This window comes from Plasmodium gallinaceum (assembly GCF_900005855.1).
Source record: "Plasmodium gallinaceum strain 8A genome assembly, contig: PGAL8A_v1_65, whole genome shotgun sequence".
Lineage (NCBI taxonomy): Eukaryota > Apicomplexa > Aconoidasida > Haemosporida > Plasmodiidae > Plasmodium > Plasmodium gallinaceum.
The window spans coordinates 1,051,152-1,069,107 of record NW_021628225.1 but is presented as its reverse complement, the minus strand read 5'-3'; the positions used below and the strand labels follow the sequence as shown (position 1 = coordinate 1,069,107).

The following is a 17,956-nucleotide window of genomic DNA, read 5'->3' as shown; positions in this document are numbered from 1 at the left end:
TAAAAAAAAAAAAAAAAAAAAAAAAAAAAAATTATAAAAATAAATATGGTCATGTAAAATAAAATAATTATTTCTCACTTTATATTTTTAAGAATAAAAATAAATACAAATATTACATTAAACAAAAACATCATCAGCTAGTTTTTTAAGGGCATTTGCTAAGGTAGATGACATTATATGATTTGCTTCCAAAAGTTTTAGTTCATCATTACTTTTATTATTAAATATTTTATATAAATTACCTTCATTGAAATGTTTATCATGATTAAAATTATCTTTGTAAAAATTTGAATTTTCTAAAGAATCCTTATAAAAATCATTGTTATTTTTGAATTGCTTATTTTCTTCGTTTTTTTGTATCAATTTTGCTTTTGAAAGTTGCATGGATTTTTCTTTTCGTGAAATATGATTATTATTATTATTACTGGAAATGGTATTCCTATGAAGATTTACCTCTTTATTGCTTATATTTTCTTTTTTAGAAAATTCAATTTCCTTTTTATCACTTAATGTATCTATTAATATTCTATTTTCTGAATCTTTTTTTTTTTCATATTTTTCTTCTTTTTTTTCATCTTCATCTTTTTTTTCTTTATTACTTTCATTTACACAATATTTTGTATTTCTGTTTACATTCCATTCTTCTCCTTGTTCATTATTTGTGTTCATATAATAAGTCATAACTTTTTCTGGAAGTGAATATAAAGGTTTCATATTATTTATAATGTCTTTATTACTATTTTGAGTTCTATATTTATATGATTTATCGATGTTTTTATCAAAATTAATTTTTAAATGAATATTTTTTATTAAATTAGTAGCTGATGGTAACTGTAAAATAGGAGGTTCAACTTTTGGATTTTCTGGGTTTATTAAAGGAGCCTTTAAGATACTAATATCTCCAATTCCATCTATAGCTCCTAATGTAAAAGCTCTTTTTTTTTTTTTTGAAATTTGATTTTCATAAATTCTTATATCTGTATTTTTATCATAAATAGATTTTTCTTCTTTTATTTTTTTATCAAATTTATTTCCTAATGTTTTGTCTAAATAATCTATCTTTTCATCAAATTTATTTTTTAAGTTTTCATTAACATAATTCTTTTTATTATCATTTATGTTTTTAAAATTATTTTCATCTGAAATATTCATTTTGTTATCAATAATTTTTTCCATATTTCGTCTTGTTCTTTTATTAATTTAATTTTTTTTTTTGTAGATTCTTTACTTTTATATATTTATATAATTGTTTAAATATATATGTATATTTTTTTTAAATAATAGAATTTTTCCTTATTTTATAATTTTGTTCCATTTTTCATAATATTTCACTATGTGTGCATAATTTATTTCGCAATATCTTTTGAATAATTTATTTTTTTTTTTATATATATTATAAATTGATAATTATTCCTTTATTTCATATTTATTCTTTAATTATTAAAAAAAAAAAAAAATACACAAAATATATTATGTCTGTATTATCATTTTATTTTTCAGTTATAGAAAAAACAAAAAAAATTTACTAATACTTGGATTTTAAACATTAGGATTCATTTCTTTTTCAAAGGTTTTTTTTTAAAAAAAAAAAAAATTTATACACATAAATGAATCTTAAAATATAAACAATTTAAAAATAGGTACATTATGCTTTTTAATTCAAAAAGAAAACATGTGATTTTCTTATGTAACAATTATTATTTATATTACTTTTTACTAGATTTACTAACTCTTTTATTGCATGTTTGCACTATACTAAAATTATTTCACCAAAATATATTCAAATTGACATTTACTTCTCGATGATATATTTTAAATAATAGTTTTATATTATTACATTTTTTTATATTATCACGTGAATAATTAAATAAAGGAATGATTATAAAAAAAAAAAATATACATATATATATATTTTCTTAAGAAGAAAAAAAAAAATATTTAAATAATTATCTCCCAAAAAATATATTCATTTAAAATACCAAATACTAAATTTTTATAAGAAAAACTCATAATTGAAAATTTATTTGAATTTTATTATATCCTAGATTTTTACCAATACTAATAATGAGTGTAAAAAAAACAGCTTTAGTTGTTGTAGTAAGTTAATAATATATAAAAGAAAAAAATAAAATTAAGATATCATATATATGCAAAAAATGCTTCATTTAAATTATATTTAATTTCTCTATTAAAATAATTTGTTTTTTTTGGCATTTATTAAATGATTTTTTATTATAAAATATTCAAAAATGTTCTTATATAAAAAATCTTTTTTATTTATAAATAAATCTTCTATATATACATTTAGTTCTAATTTTATATATATTTTCATTTGAAGGCTTCAGGATCAGAAGATGTAGAATACATTACGGTGGTCGATATTCTAAGAAGAGCTAGTAAATAAAATAGAAATATGTCTATGTATACATTTTTGTATTTATATAAGTATTTAATATTTTTTTCATTGTTTATATAAATAATATAAAATTTTTTTTTTTTTTGAAACATTAAAAAAATGTGAAAAAATAGTTTCACAATAAAAATGAAATACCAAAAAAAAAAAAATTAAAATTTTTTTTAAAAAATAGTTATATGATGAAAAATAAAATATATATAGTAATACAAAGATATTTTTGTAAATTTTAATATATTTTTTTTTTTTTTGTAAGATATGGATGTAACGACAGCATCTGTAGAAGAGACAGAAAAAGTTTGTCTTCAATCAAAAAATATCGTTATGGCAGATGTAACCATTGCAGAAATATCAAACCTTACTTTTGATGTAATTGTAATTCCAGGAGGTATGAAAGGATCTAATGCTATAGCGAATTGTGAACCATTTATTAAAATGTTAAAGGAACAAAAAAATAGTAATAGATTATATGCAGCTATATGCGCAGCACCTCAAACTGTTTTAAATAGACATTCTTTAATTGATGATGTTGAGGCAGTTGCTTATCCATCACTTGATAAGGATTTCAAATATGTTGGTAATGGGAGAGTATGTGTTTCTAAAAATTGTATTACATCTGTAGGACCTGGATCAGCTACTGAATTTGCTCTTAAAATAGTAGAAGTTTTATTAGGTAGAGATGTTGCACAAAAACTTGCAAAAGATTTTATTTTGCATCCATCTATTATTTTTTAATTTTTTAATATAATTTTATTCATCTTTATATATATATATATAATACACCATATAAATATTCTATAGAAAAAAAAAAAAAAATTCTTTTTCTCTTTTATCTTACGCAAAAACTATTAAACAATTATACAAGTTCATTTTTTTAAATACAAAGATTTTCAATGAAGTAATTGTTTTAATATAAACTTTTATATAAGAATATGATCATAAAAAAAAAAAAAAAAAAAAATATTAAATATATAGTACATTATTTATATAATTTAAGCTTCTTAAAAATTAAAAAAAAAAAAAAAAAAAAAAAAAAAAAAAAAAAAAAAAAAATTTATATGTTAAAAATAAATTAAATTTTATAATTAAAAATTTATATATAATGATGTATAAAGATAAATAATAATTTTTTAAATATAAGGAAATATACAGTATCTTTTGCATAACTTACAAAGTTTTTTCAGTTAAATTAGTATTTTAATATGATATAGTATTTTTTGATTTGTTGGGTAAAGTAAAAATATTAATTTTTTAGAAAGTTAAAGGATTTTTTATAGTACAATTATAAAGGAAAAGGAAAATAGAAAAAATTAAAAAAAGATAATAATTGTAAATATTTTTAGTAACACAAATGAATTTGACAAATAATAATAAAAATGATATTATAAATGACAAATATGTAAATTTTAAAATTTTTAAAAAAGGAGAAGATTTAAATACCCATGAAAAAACATTTATGAAAGTCAATACATATTTAAATGAGGGAATTATACCTAAATGTATTGGAATGGGAATAGGAGGTGGAATTGTGGGTATTTTTATTGGTGCTTTTTTTTTTAGCATGCAACCTAATAATATAGACTATAATTTAAGTTATAAAGAGCAATTAAAGGAACAATTTTCTATGTTTAAACAATCTATTAAAAATAGCTGTCGTAATTTTGCTAAAATTGGATTTTTATTTTCTTTTTATGAGAACTCTTTACAAAAAATTAGAGCAACAAAGGATTTAACAAATACATTATATTCAGGTTGCTTAACAGGTGCTACTATATCTTATAAAAAAGGACTACCCTCAATGGTTAGTGGATGTGCTAGCTTTGCTGCTTTTTCAGCTGTTATTGAAAAATTACAAAGATCAAACAAATTTTAATTTTATTTTTTTTTCATTCTAAATTAAAAAATTTTTTTTTTTATATTATAATTCTACTTTATAATATAACACTAAACATTATTATTTGATTACATATGTGTAAAATTTTTTATATATTTAAAAATTTAAAAATATAAGAATTATTATGAGAAAATTTATAATTAATATGATATTCAAACACATTTTACGAAAATAAATTTTAAGGAATAAATATATTAAAAAAGCATGTAAAATTATTAAAAATAGTTTTCATAAAAGTAAACACGTTAGTTTATTTTAAACAATTTTCATTTCAATCAAATATATAATTACGAAAAAAAAAAAAAAAAAAAAAAATGTTACTATAATAATTAAAGTGGAAATTTTTTAAATGTTCCAAAAGACAAATGAGAAAGGAAATTTAAAAGTACAATAACTTAGTTGTAGATATGTTTTTTAAAAAAGTACATGTATTATAAGAATCTAACAAAGAGGGAAAAGCATATTAAAAGAAAATCTCATAAATAGTATAAAAACTAGCAAAAAGAAAGAAAAAGCCTAAAAAAAAAATATATTGTAAATATTTTTATTAAGATATTTTTTTTTTTTTTTTTTTTTTTTTTTTTTTAACCTGAAAGCATTTGTATATAAAATTCATTTATATTACATTTCCCAAAAAAATTAATTAAAATGGCTAATCCAATACAAAATGCATATGCAAACAAACTAGCAAAAATAACAATTGAAAAGGAATATGTGCTACTTAACATAAAAGATGCTATTTGACTTTTATCACCAAATTCACTTAAAACAGTTAAAATAAATGTCTATAAAAAAAAAAAAAAAAAAAAAAAAAAAAAAATGTTATACATATATATTTATATACATATGTTAATATTGATATTTATTAACTTTAAAGAATATAGGATATAAGGTAAATAGTTTATGTTTAAAATTTAATTTTTTTATCTCCTCTTCAGCTTCTTCACAACCTGATTTTTATAGAAATATATATTTTTTTTTTATGTTATTATATTTATATTATTTTTAATACTATGAAACAATTTTAACATTTAGGGAAATTATTAATCTTTTTTTATTTAATTATCGAAAAAAAACAAACAATTTTAATTTTATATGCAATAGAAATATAATGTGATAATTTAAAATTTTATATATATTATTATTCATTTTCATACTTGATTTTTTTTTTTCTTTGAATAGATTAAAAAATATTTGTAAACTAAATAGGAAAAATAAAACTGATGAAACAACTTGAAATGTAAATTTCGAAAAATATTTAGATAAATGGTTTCCCATTAGACATATTATAACTGTCATACTAATAAGTCCTATGTAACTACCAAGGAATACTTGCACCCATGATTTTGTAGTAAAACCCAATAATATAACTATAAAAAAGGTCTTCATAAATTTAAAATTTTAAATTCATAATTATATATTGAAAATATAAGTGAACATATGCATAATTAAAAAAGATAGAGTGTAATAAAAATATAACTTTTAATAATGTATAAAAAAAAAAAATTGACAATTTTAATATATTAAAAAATGAAGTTTCAAATAAGAAAATTCTAAAAATGCTTAGGTAATTAAAAAAAGAAAACAATTCTACTATAAAAAAGTTCTAACTTTGTCGAATATTTCAGATGCTGTTACGGAAAAAAAAATTAACGCGAGCTCGGAAACATATGACTTCATACTTAAAAATGAATATAGACAAAAATATTATTTTAAATGTAAAATATTGACAAAAAAAAAAAAAAAAATATATTTATAAATAAAGTATTTTATTACAAAAATAATATATAAATATAATGTGAGTGTAAACAAAAATTATATCATTCTGTTATATTAACATGTTCTTTTTTTTTTATTATTTTTCTTATTATTTTTCTTATTAATAAATATGTCTTCAAAATTAAAAATGTATAAAAAAAAAAAAAAATTGAAATCTTTTCTAATAAGGAAAACACATCAATTGGTAAAATAAAAAAAAATGTTAATTTTAAATAACTCTCTATTCTTCATAAAAATTTAATTTGTTTGAGATTATCTCTGATTATTCATGAAGCAATATTTTATTATCTTAACCATTTTATTATTATTCCTTATATTAATAAATGATAATCTAAATAAAAACTATTTAATTGAAAAATATCAAATTATATTATTTCTGTTTTTCAGTATTGTTTCCAATAAAGAAATTCAAAATTTTAAAATAATTACATCATTTATTTCCATACATGTAAGAGAAATTTAAGTGTCACATAATTAATTACAGTTTTTCAGTATACTTTCTTTTATGTATTATTCATATTTCATGTATTATCTTTTTTTTTTTTTATAAATGAAATAAACTTTTTTAAAGTGTTAAAAAAAAAAAAAAAAAAATGTAGTTATGAAAAATAATTCTTATTGTGAATCAAAAAAGGTGAATGCAAAGAGAAATATAAAAAAAAAAAAAATAAATAAATAGTTAATTATTCAAGAAATTTAAAAAAAAAAAAATCTTTAAAAGTATTTACTTTAATAGATAAAAAAAAAATTAATGTTTATCAATAAAATAATGTATAAATTAATATTAAAGGTGATACAATTTATTTTTCATTTTAAATAAAGATAAATGATAAAAATATATATATATATTTAAAATTTTCAAAATTAAAAATTTTACTTTTTTTTTAACTTTTACACTAATAATTTACATACACACAATAAGGTAAAACAAAAATAGGTAAATTTATAATTAAAGAATGTATATATTTTTTATTTAAAAATATTTTTTTGATGAGTGTAAATAAATGTTTGTAAAAAATATATTATCAAAACATTTTACATTAATTTATAATTTTGATAATATATAACAAGAAATGTAAAATTTTAAATATATTTGTAGAAAGTTCCAGTATTTCAAATAATATTTCTTTAATAACTTAGTTTATTATAAAATATGACAATTTTTTTGAACAAATAGAATAAAAATAATATTGAATATTAGTAAAGCTAATAAAAAAAAATTATACTTTAAAAAAAAAAAAATTTAAGAATTTCAAGATGTGTTTGTTTTCATTTGGATAAAAAAAAAAAAAAAATGCTCATCAGTTATATGCACTTTGTTTTTAATAAAAATTAAAAAAAACATTCACGTTGTCATTTTACAAAATATTAAATTTATAAAAATATATATTATTATTGACAAAAAAAAAAAAAAAAATAAAGTATTTAAAAAATTTTGTTTTTTTTTTTTTATTTATTTTCAGTAATGTTTTTTGAAGAATTTAAAATTTATATTTTATTTTAATCTTTTTCTTATAAAATTTTATTTTTATAAGATAAATAAAAACATTTTTTAATGATTAAAATAGTGTTATTGAGAACTTAGATATTTTTTACATAATATTCAAGTTATATAAATATATTTTTTTTTGTTAATAATTTAGGAAGATTGAAAAGTAATTAAAAAAAAAAGGATTGTTAAAAATGAAAAAATTATAGTTAAAATGAATGAACGAGTAAATGAATATGATGAACTTTATGATGACATATATGATTATGATGTTAATGAGGTTCTGAATGTAAAGGAAAAAATTATAAATTATGACTTAAATGATAACATAACTGAGAAGAATTTAACTTCTGAATATAAATTAGTAGAAGATAAATTTGAATTTTCAAATGAAAAACAAACTAATTGTGAACAACAAAAAGATGATGAAAAAAATACATCGATTGAATTAAACAATATGAATTCATGTAAACAGAATATAGAAAATGAGTATGATGAATATTTTCATGGTACTAGAAATATTAAGAAAGAAGAAGAAAATGATATTGAGAATTTTGAAAAAAAAGATAATAAAAATCATTTAAATTATAATATTAATAAATTCAACACTATATCAATAAATTACAAGAAAAATGAAACTTCTCATGAAATATTAAGTGATGAGACGAAAATAAAAGAATATAAAACAAATTATTGTGGTGAAAAAATAAAGAGCATAAATGAAGAGATTAATAGTAAAAATGACATAGATGAAAAAATTAGTAATGAAGAAGTTGATGTATTTGATAATATAATTAAAAAAAATCTAATAAATGATAAAGAAAAAAATGAATTTCATGAAAATAAATCAACTATTTTTTTTAGTTATGGAAATGATGAACATGAAAATAAAGAGAACAAACAAAATAATGATATAATAAATAAAAATAATATAAATGAAAATTATGATAAGGTTAGTGAAATAAAGGAAGATGCTATTTTAAAAGAAAATGAATTTAAATATGAAAAAAATGAAAACAGTAAAACTGAAGAAAATGAATTTAAATATGAAAAAAATGAAAACATTAAATCTGAAGAAAATGAAAACATTAAATCTGAAGAAAATGAAAACATTAAATCTGAAGAAAATGAATTTAAATATGAAAAAAATGAAAATAGTAAGTCAAAAGAGGATCTACTTAATCTTAAAAGCAATAATGAATCTAGTAAATCAAAAGAAAATAATCTGAAATGTGAAGAAGATGAGATCAAAAGAGAAAATCAAAACAAAAATGCATATTCAGAAAATGAAAATAGAAGCACATTTGAGTGCAATATTTGTTTTGATGATGTAAGAGATCCAGTAGTAACAAAATGTGGTCATTTATTTTGTTGGTTATGCTTATGCTCATGGATAAAAAAAAACAATGATTGTCCTGTATGTAAAGCAGAGGTATCGAGAGAAAATGTTATTCCTTTATATGGTAGAGGGAATAGTAGTAATCAACATAAATATGCAAATGTAGATGAACCTAGACCAACTCCTAAAAGAAAAGAAGGTGTGAGAAGAAATAACAATTACACAAACAATTTAGGGTTAAGAGCTTCATTTGGAGTATGGATGAATCCCTTTTCTTTTGGTTTGTCTTATACAAATATGTCAGAGGAGCCATATTTTAATGATAATAGAAATGAAAACAGAAGAGTGCAAACAGAAACATTTCATGCAGAAGCTGCATCTTCTTTTTTCTTTTTTTTAGGATTTTTCCTTTCATTATATATTTTATTTTATTCTTCTTAACTTTTGTTTATTTGTAAAAAGAATTTTTTAATTTGATAATACTTACGTATATAATTTTTTTTTTTTTTTTTATTGAAAAACTTTATTTAAATTAATTCTAAGCACGTATAAAAAAAAAAAGAAATTTTATTGTATTCTTTTATTTTGTAAAAATTTTTTTTTTTTTTTTTTTTTTTTGGCTTAGATACTTTAATTTTTTGTATTTTTTTTTTTTATTTTTATATTTATTCTTTTTTGAATAGAAGAGAAATTTCCAATTTTTCTTTTTTTAATTATTAAACATTATTATTTCATACATATTCAAGTGTATGCATGTTAAGACATTTTTTATTTTTACATATTTGATTTTTAATTTTAGTCTGTTATGTAACTATTATTTTTAATTATTTTTTCTTTTATAAAAATTATTATTTATTGTTGATTTATCCAATTTAATGTGAAATAAATATTATATGTATAAACATTCTTTTTTTTTTTTTTTTTCACGGATGTAAATTTTTCTAGAATATAATTAGTTTTTTTTTTTTTTAATTTTTTACAATTAAAATAACTACTTTAATATATAAAATATATATATATATATATATATATATATATATATATATATATATATATATATTTTTTATCACAAATTTTATTAATGAATATATTTAAAATTATGCATATATTTGATGAAAACTTACAAAAAAAGTGACTTTAATTTATGTGTATGCTTTTATTTTAATTTTTATTGAAACTCAATTTTTAAGATATTTTGTGTAAAAAAAGAAGCTATTATTATATAAAAAAAAACAAATAACATTATTTTCATTAACTTAATTATTATACTCCATTATTAACTCAATGGAAGTTCGTAATTTATAAACTAATTTTATAAATGTGAAAAATTTAAATTATGTCTAAAAATATATATTAGTTTTAATTTTTATTTTAATTTTAAAAAAAAAATTTAGGAATTAATTGATGAGATTGAATTAACTTCCCTCTTTAATAAGTTATCTGTAAAAAGAAAATTTCTCACTCTAATATGTTTTTAAGAAATATTAATAATTATAAATGCTTAAAAATTATCATCATTAAAGTTATATTATCATAATGTTAATGTTATTTACATTATAAATATATTTTTTATAATTAATTACCACTATATTTTTTTTTAATAACATGAAAAATGACATTTAGGATGGATCTAAAAATATAAACTCTGAAAATGCATTAGAAATAATTTATAAATTGGTTAAAAATTTGAAAAATATTAAATAGTAAAATATATTTCTAATAATAAAATTATTTAAAAAAAAAAATATTTGTTCAATAGTAAGAATAATTTAAGAAAAAAAAATATTTTCATTATTAGGGTTATGTTCCATCAAAAGAAGATATTGAAGAGTTTGTTTATGTTACAAATGGTATGATAAGCTTTTTCATTATTTTTATTATAAAATATAAATGTTACATTATTATTATTACTAATAATTGATTTAATTTTTTTTTTTTTTATATTTAGGTAGTTGCACTCTGTCAAACATAAAAAAGTTTTGCAATAAGTTAAGGTCATCAAAATATTCTACTGAAAACTTAATAGATTTATTTTATTTTTATGATACAAAGGTAAATATTTAACTTTATTATTATAATTAACATTTTTATTTGAAACCTTTTTTAAAACATTTTAATATCATCATAAAATTTTTATTGTACTATTAAAATTAAGTCTATTTATAGTTCTTAAATTATAAAGTTATTCTTTAATTTATTTATTAATATATTTTACCTTATATATAATTAATTCTTTAAAGAAAACAGGAAAAATTTCAAAAAAAATGTTTAAAATATTATTTACAACAGTTGGATCAAAATTATCAAATAAAGAAATAGATATAATAACTAGGTATATAAACTTGAAAAATATATATATATATATATATATATTTATTATAAAATGCAAAAACATTAAAAAAATTATATTTCTTTTTAATAATAACAGTGAATTATGTAATGATGAGGAGTTTATAGATTACAAGGAATTTTTAGACAAGTAATTTGATAACTAAAAATAATAAATATTTTGCATAATTATAGGAATTAAAATGTTTTTTTTTATAGGTTACTAAATCAATAATTGTATTTAATATACTGTTTGTTCTCCCTGTTACTTTTTTAAAATTTTCTATTAATATAGATCTATTTAAAATAAGAAGTATAACAAGTAATATACTTGGATTTATACCTTTTTATACATAAATAAAATAATAATTTTAATTATTCGTTTTTAAAATATATTATATATAACCTTGTTAGGTTCTTTAATTAAATAAATAAATAACAAGATAAATGAATATATAAAAATATGTGTTTTTAAAAGAAATAGCTTCTTTCATAATCTTTTTTTTCACTTTTTTTTTAAAATGAGTTATGCGAAAAAAAGAATAATTTATAAAAAGAATGCTTATTAATAATTCATTGTAATATAAATAATTTCTGTTTTAAGATATCGATAAAAACTCTAAATAAATTTTATAAAGTTATTTTAATTTTTATATTAAAACAACAAAAAAAACTTATATATAGAAAACAAAGATATATTTATTAAGAAACTATTATAAGTTTTTTAGAAGATTTATGTATTATACTTTTTAGAAAAAATAAATATTTATATTAGAAAAATTTTTGCATTCATAGGTGTGGTGTGGTTAATGTAGTATTTTAAAAATCATGAATATGTAATTTTTGCTTGTTCTTTCGAAATGCACAATATTTTACATCTATATTGTTTTAGTTATAAAATTATATTTTTGATACCATCTACTAATACGTCTTATTAATGTATTTTTTATTTAATTTTTTTTTTTTTTTTTTTTTGAATACTTATTAACATATGATAAAGAAAAAAAAAAATAAAAGTAAATTACTGTTTCAGATAGTTAACATTGAGTTGATAAATGCGTTTATTCTTTTATATTTATATATAGATAATTTTTTTTTGTTATTTTTAAACAACACAAAAAATTTATATTTTTTTATTTTAAAATTATATTTTAATTAAAAACTATTAATATTAATACTATTATTAAATATATATATATATATATATAATTTAAATTTAAAAAAAAAAAAAAAAAAAAAAAATACTCGAACAATAGCATAAACAGATATATATATATATATAAAAGCAAAAACTTTAATATTAACACATGCTAGATATAAATCTATATTTTATTCTTTCTTTTATATAATTTTTATAAGGTTATTTTTAATTCATTTGTTTTTCAATTTTAAAATAATACATAAAAAAAAAATATATTTATATAAAAAAATGATAATATATTTGAATATTAATGGACATTTTCACTTTCTATTGAATAAGACATAATTTTTTTCTTTTTTCTTTTTTTATTTAAACGAAATATACTTAATAAACTTTGGTTAATACTCTGATAAGACTCATAAAACTTATTTTTTTTGTTAATTTTATTTTTTTTAGATAAAAAGTTTTTATTTTGTGATCTATATAATTTAAGAAATTTTTTTAATACTTTTTTACAAGTCCTATGTGATAAAACCCTCTCACATGCAACGTTATAAGATTTGTCACCATTAATATCTCTGACTGATGCATCTGCACCTCTTTTCATTAATATATCAGCAATATTATATAATCCATAAAATATAGAGTAAATTAAAGATGTTTCTCCATGTATATTAGTAAGATTGTAATTAATATTTTTACTTTCATTTAATATTAATAAGGCTAAATTTTCATTTCTTGTTCTTATACAAATCATTAATGGACATTCACCATTAATATTATCTTTACAATTAACATCTATATTATGATTTAAAAGTAATTGTACTACTTTTTCTTGATTTTCTAAACATGCAATATGTAAAGCATTTTGGTGAAATTTATTTGTTAAATTTATATTTACATCGTTTTCTAAAAGAAATTTTAAAACTTCTATATTTCCTTCTTCTGCAGCTACGTGAATTGGAGAAAGAACATTGTTAAAATCTAATTGATTTATAATTTCTTTTTTTAAAGAATATAAATATTTTAATATATTTAATCTTTCTAATTTTGCTGCTTGAATAAATGGTAAAGACCATAAATTATGTCCTTTTTGTAATAGCTGTGGATATTTTTTTAAAAGTAGCTGAACTGTTGTCAAATCATTTTTAAATATAGCACAAGATAATACCTCTGTTAATATATGTCTATCGCATAATTTTTCTCCAGCTCCTGCATCAATAAAATGATTAACCCATGCTTTATTTAAATTATAGGCTAATAATATAGGGGTAAATTTATTATGATAGCACCAATTAGGATCTGCTTTATTTTCCAATAATAATTGAATAATTTCACTAATGTTGTTTTCACATGCCAAATATAAGGGAGATTTATAATCTCTTACAAATGGGCATATGATATTTAAATTTTCTCCATTTTTTACTAAAGAATTAACTATAGAAAAATTCTTTTTTTTTATTGCAATATTTAATGGTATATAACCATTTTCTAAATCGAAAGGAAAAGTAACATAATAACTATTGCACGTATTTCCATATGGACTTATACATATTGTTTTACAACTTTCATTTTTTTTTAATCCATCCAAATTAGATGGATCAATATCATATGAATTATTTTTTTCATACGAGCTTTCTTGCATATATTCATTACTTACAATATTTCTTTCATTTGTATTTCTCTTTAATTCTTCAATACTTTCATTTTCGGTATAAATTAAACTTTTTTCTTTAATGTTCAGTTCATTTACATCTTTCCCTATACAAGGTGTATCTTCTTTATTATTTTCTTTGCTATTTTCTTGACTATCTTTATTGAATAGTTTATTGTTATTGTCAATAGTTATTCCTTTATCATTACCCAAGGTAATAGTGTTTTCACTAAAAGAATATTGTATTATATTATTTTTTTTTCTTCTCTTTCTTTTTTCTTCTAACAAAACTTCAACAAATTCTTTACATTCATTTTCACATGCAATATATAATGGAGACTTTCCTAAATAATCCCATATATCAATTTTTGCACCTCCTTTTAAAACTAAATAAAAAAGATATCTATTTTTTTTGCTAATAGCTAAGGATATTGGTAATGTCCATATATCAATGCCACCATTTTCATTTGTTTCAATAGTTAATGGTGTATTTGATAAAAGTTCGCTACCTTTGTCTCTTAATAAATAAACTAAATTATTATTTTTATATTTTTCACTTTTACTTAATTCATATAATTCTTCTTGTATTTTCTTACCTAATTTAACACATATTTTTATGTTTTCATTTTTTAAAGCTACACTATATCCTTTTACATATATATCTAAACCTATACTCTCTAAGAAGCATTTACTACCCCAAGAGCCTAAAATATCTAAATTTGGTTGCACAAAATGAGATTGGATATATGGATCATCTACACTAATTAAATTTTTATAACCATTTGAAAATGGACAGTCATCACAATTACATTTAAAATTTATTTCTTCTGTCATATATATGCATCCTTTCCCATTACATCTACATTTATTCATATTTTTTTCTTCATCTTCATCTTCGTCTTCGTCTTCATCTTCTTCCTCTTCATCAAACGTATTAACATTATTATGTAAAATGTTCATACAAAAAATATTTTCCGCTGTTAAAATTTTTGTCTTCTTATTATTATTTCTACTACCTTTCTTATTTTCACTAAAATATTTTTTTTCATATTTTTTTTTCTTATTCTTTTTTTTTTCATTGTTTTCATTAATATGCATTTTTTTCATTTTTATTTTTTCATTAATAGGATCTTCATTATTTTGTTCTACAGAAAGAATATCAATTTTATCTTTTTTTTTTTCTTCTTCCATTTTTTTATAAACCTTGTTTTTTTCATCATAATTATCAATAATAGTTTGTTCGATTTTTTTTTTTACTTTTTCATTAATACCACAAGTATTATTTTTATTAATACAATTTTTTTTCTCAACGTCTCTAAAATTGTCATCTCTAATTAATCCATTATTCTTTCTTTCTTTTTTCGTATTTTTATTAGTCACATTTTTAGGACTAGTTTTCGTATCATTATTACTTGTTATTAAATTTGTGTTTTTTCTTTCATTCATTATAAAATTATCATTTGTTTTGTTTACTGTTGCGTAATCACTTGATAAAAATTCATCAAATATATCTTTTTTTTCATGTAATTCTTGATTATGGATATTTTCTTCAATACTTGTTTTATTTATATATTTTTCATTTTCATTTTTTACATTATTGTTTAATGAATTATTTATATCATCTTTCTTATTTTGATAATAATTTTTATTATAATCTCTAAAATTAAAACTGTTTTGTATTTTGGAAGAATAGCCAAAATGTTTTATAGTGCTATGGAAAAAATTATTAAATAAATTAAAATTATTATTTGTTTCCGATTGGCTAATGCTACATTCAGTTTCGCTATTAAGTAATGATTTCAATTTTTTTTTATTTTTATAATCAATTATATTGGATTTATCTAGATTATTATCACCACAATTTTGCAAACCTATCAAATTATATTTATTATTTACGTTAATAATTTTTTTACTATTTTCTTCAATTTTATCATCATACATTACCACATCATTATTATCATCGGACTTATTTTTTCTTATATTTTCAGATGCACCATTTTCTTCATTAGATGTGGTAACATTATTATCAAAATTTTTCATTGTTTCCAAGGTTTTACGCAAATTTTTTAACTTATGATAAATTATATGATTTTGATTATTTGCTCTATTAATAATAAAATTAGAAACAATAAAAATTGGCTCTAACCATGCATTTGAAAAAGAGCATATAAAGTTAGTAAAAACTGGCCAGTTACTTTTTTTTAGCATAACTGTTAAAGGAGCACAAGTTAAATATTTATTTCTTACACATTTTATGCTTAATGTTTTTAAAGATGGTAATCTTGTTTGAGCTAAAACTTCCAATGTTTTATCTGTCAAATGATGGCAATAATCAAAATAAATTTCTTGTAAATTATAAATAAATAAATGTTTTGTATTTAAGGAATCAAACTTGTAAATTTGATTTAAAACATTAGCTACTGTTATATCTTTTATTAATGTGCATAATGTAAAATCTAAGCAAAGTCTTCTTCTTACTGATCTATGAATATGTTTATATATTCTAGGTAAAACAAATTCATATATTATTTTAGGATTATAACCTAAGTAACTATTAAATATTAATCTATTATTTCCAACTTTATATTTTCTTTTATAAAAAAATTTACATGTTTGACTTAGGTTAATTATAGTATGCACATCTAAAAAAAGCTCAATATGTTTAATGTATCTTTTCCATCTTTCATTTTTTTTATTTATATGTATGTTATCACTTGCTAATATATCATTTAAATTATTTTTTTTTAATGTTGTATCAATATTATGACATATATCTGAATTTAATTTAAATAATTCATTAATACTTATACTATTTGTTTTTTCTTTTATATTATTATTTACTACATCACATGTGTTTTCTCTCTTTAATTTACTTGTATTACTATCTTTTTCAGAATCATTATTAATATTATTTTTTTCTACAATATCTACATTGTTTTTCTCATTTATATTTGCACTATTTATTTCAATAATATTTGTTATGTTCTTTTCAATAATATCTGTATTATGCTTTTCAGTTAAATTTACATTGCCTTTTTCACTAATATTTGTACTATTTTTACCAACAGGCAATGTATTTTCGCACCTTTTGTTTTTCTCTTTATCATTTTCATTTGATTCATTAATATCATGAGATATCGATTTTATATTATTATTAAAAATTAAACTTAATTTATTTAAAATATACTTATTTATGACATCATCATTTAATTCTTTTTCATAAGAAACAAAATAATTATCAAATACAAAACTTTTCATCTTTCTCTAAATGATTTATTCTTTTCTTTAAGATATTAATATATTTGTCTATATATATATATATATATATATATAACACTTTTTTTTGAAATGATTTTACTATTTCATATTCAATATATTTTTATATATAATTTTTACTGACATATCTTTTTATTTATAAAAATTATTTCAGTATAATCCCATTTATACTCCTTATTGTTTTGAACTTCAGATAAGGGCTCCCAAATAGGTAAAATAAAAAATAATAAAAGTCAAAAATTAAGAAAAAAAGATAGTTATTCTTGTTTATTTCATTATTAAATGTTTGCATTCATTTGCATATCTAACTTTTTAAATTAATAGAGACAAAAAAATAAATAAAATAAAATAATTTTAATGATGTGTAAATATATGATTACTTTATAAATGAGTTGCAATACCATTCATACTTAAAGTATTATGTTTGTAAAATTTATACTAAAATTTTTTATATCTCAAAAAAAAAAAAGAGAAAAAAAAAAAAAATAAGTAAATAAAATTAAACTATCTATCTACGTAAATGACAACATGATTATGAAAACGTGACTGTTTATATGTGTATATAAATATATATATATAATTTATTTTAATTTTATATTCTTATGAAAAAACTACAATCTCCTGTAAAAAAAAAAAAAAAAAA

General features: G+C 18.1%; 7 protein-coding genes across 7 annotated transcripts; 4 read left to right on the top strand and 3 right to left on the bottom strand.

Annotated features, from left to right (window-relative positions):
• Positions 1 to 117: 117 nt before the first annotated feature.
• PGAL8A_00156100 (conserved Plasmodium protein, unknown function) lies at positions 118 to 1,176 on the bottom strand (the record flags this gene model as incomplete). Its single annotated transcript, XM_028675109.1, has 1 exon — positions 118 to 1,176. The coding sequence occupies one exon, from the start codon at positions 1,174 to 1,176 to the stop codon at positions 118 to 120; it is 1,059 nt and encodes a 352-aa protein (XP_028526674.1).
• An 888-nt stretch (positions 1,177 to 2,064) lies between these two features.
• Positions 2,065 to 3,148, top strand: DJ1 (protein DJ-1, putative; the record flags this gene model as incomplete). Its single annotated transcript, XM_028675108.1, has 3 exons — positions 2,065 to 2,097; positions 2,339 to 2,396; positions 2,670 to 3,148. The coding sequence occupies 3 exons, from the start codon at positions 2,065 to 2,067 to the stop codon at positions 3,146 to 3,148; spliced, it is 570 nt and encodes a 189-aa protein (XP_028526673.1).
• A 616-nt stretch (positions 3,149 to 3,764) lies between these two features.
• TIM22 (mitochondrial import inner membrane translocase subunit TIM22, putative) lies at positions 3,765 to 4,286 on the top strand (the record flags this gene model as incomplete). Its single annotated transcript, XM_028675107.1, has 1 exon — positions 3,765 to 4,286. One exon carries the CDS (start codon positions 3,765 to 3,767, stop codon positions 4,284 to 4,286), a length of 522 nt encoding a protein of 173 aa, XP_028526672.1.
• Positions 4,287 to 4,770: 484 nt separating this feature from the next.
• Positions 4,771 to 5,987, bottom strand: PGAL8A_00155850 (transmembrane protein, putative; the record flags this gene model as incomplete). Its single annotated transcript, XM_028675106.1, has 5 exons — positions 4,771 to 4,823; positions 4,897 to 5,092; positions 5,178 to 5,257; positions 5,465 to 5,690; positions 5,919 to 5,987. 5 exons carry the CDS (start codon positions 5,985 to 5,987, stop codon positions 4,771 to 4,773), a joined length of 624 nt encoding a protein of 207 aa, XP_028526671.1.
• Positions 5,988 to 7,789: 1,802 nt separating this feature from the next.
• PGAL8A_00155800 (E3 ubiquitin-protein ligase RNF5, putative) lies at positions 7,790 to 9,355 on the top strand (the record flags this gene model as incomplete). Its single annotated transcript, XM_028675105.1, has 1 exon — positions 7,790 to 9,355. One exon carries the CDS (start codon positions 7,790 to 7,792, stop codon positions 9,353 to 9,355), a length of 1,566 nt encoding a protein of 521 aa, XP_028526670.1.
• Positions 9,356 to 10,198: 843 nt separating this feature from the next.
• PGAL8A_00155700 (myosin light chain, putative) lies at positions 10,199 to 11,669 on the top strand (the record flags this gene model as incomplete). Its single annotated transcript, XM_028675104.1, has 8 exons — positions 10,199 to 10,204; positions 10,309 to 10,356; positions 10,538 to 10,591; positions 10,713 to 10,764; positions 10,863 to 10,966; positions 11,155 to 11,246; positions 11,343 to 11,393; positions 11,657 to 11,669. 8 exons carry the CDS (start codon positions 10,199 to 10,201, stop codon positions 11,667 to 11,669), a joined length of 420 nt encoding a protein of 139 aa, XP_028526669.1.
• A 1,021-nt stretch (positions 11,670 to 12,690) lies between these two features.
• On the bottom strand, positions 12,691 to 17,295 carry PGAL8A_00155600 (ankyrin-repeat protein, putative; the record flags this gene model as incomplete). The annotated part of the gene is made up of 1 exon (XM_028675103.1): positions 12,691 to 17,295. The coding sequence occupies one exon, from the start codon at positions 17,293 to 17,295 to the stop codon at positions 12,691 to 12,693; it is 4,605 nt and encodes a 1,534-aa protein (XP_028526668.1).
• Between the last annotated feature and the right edge of the window lie 661 nt (positions 17,296 to 17,956).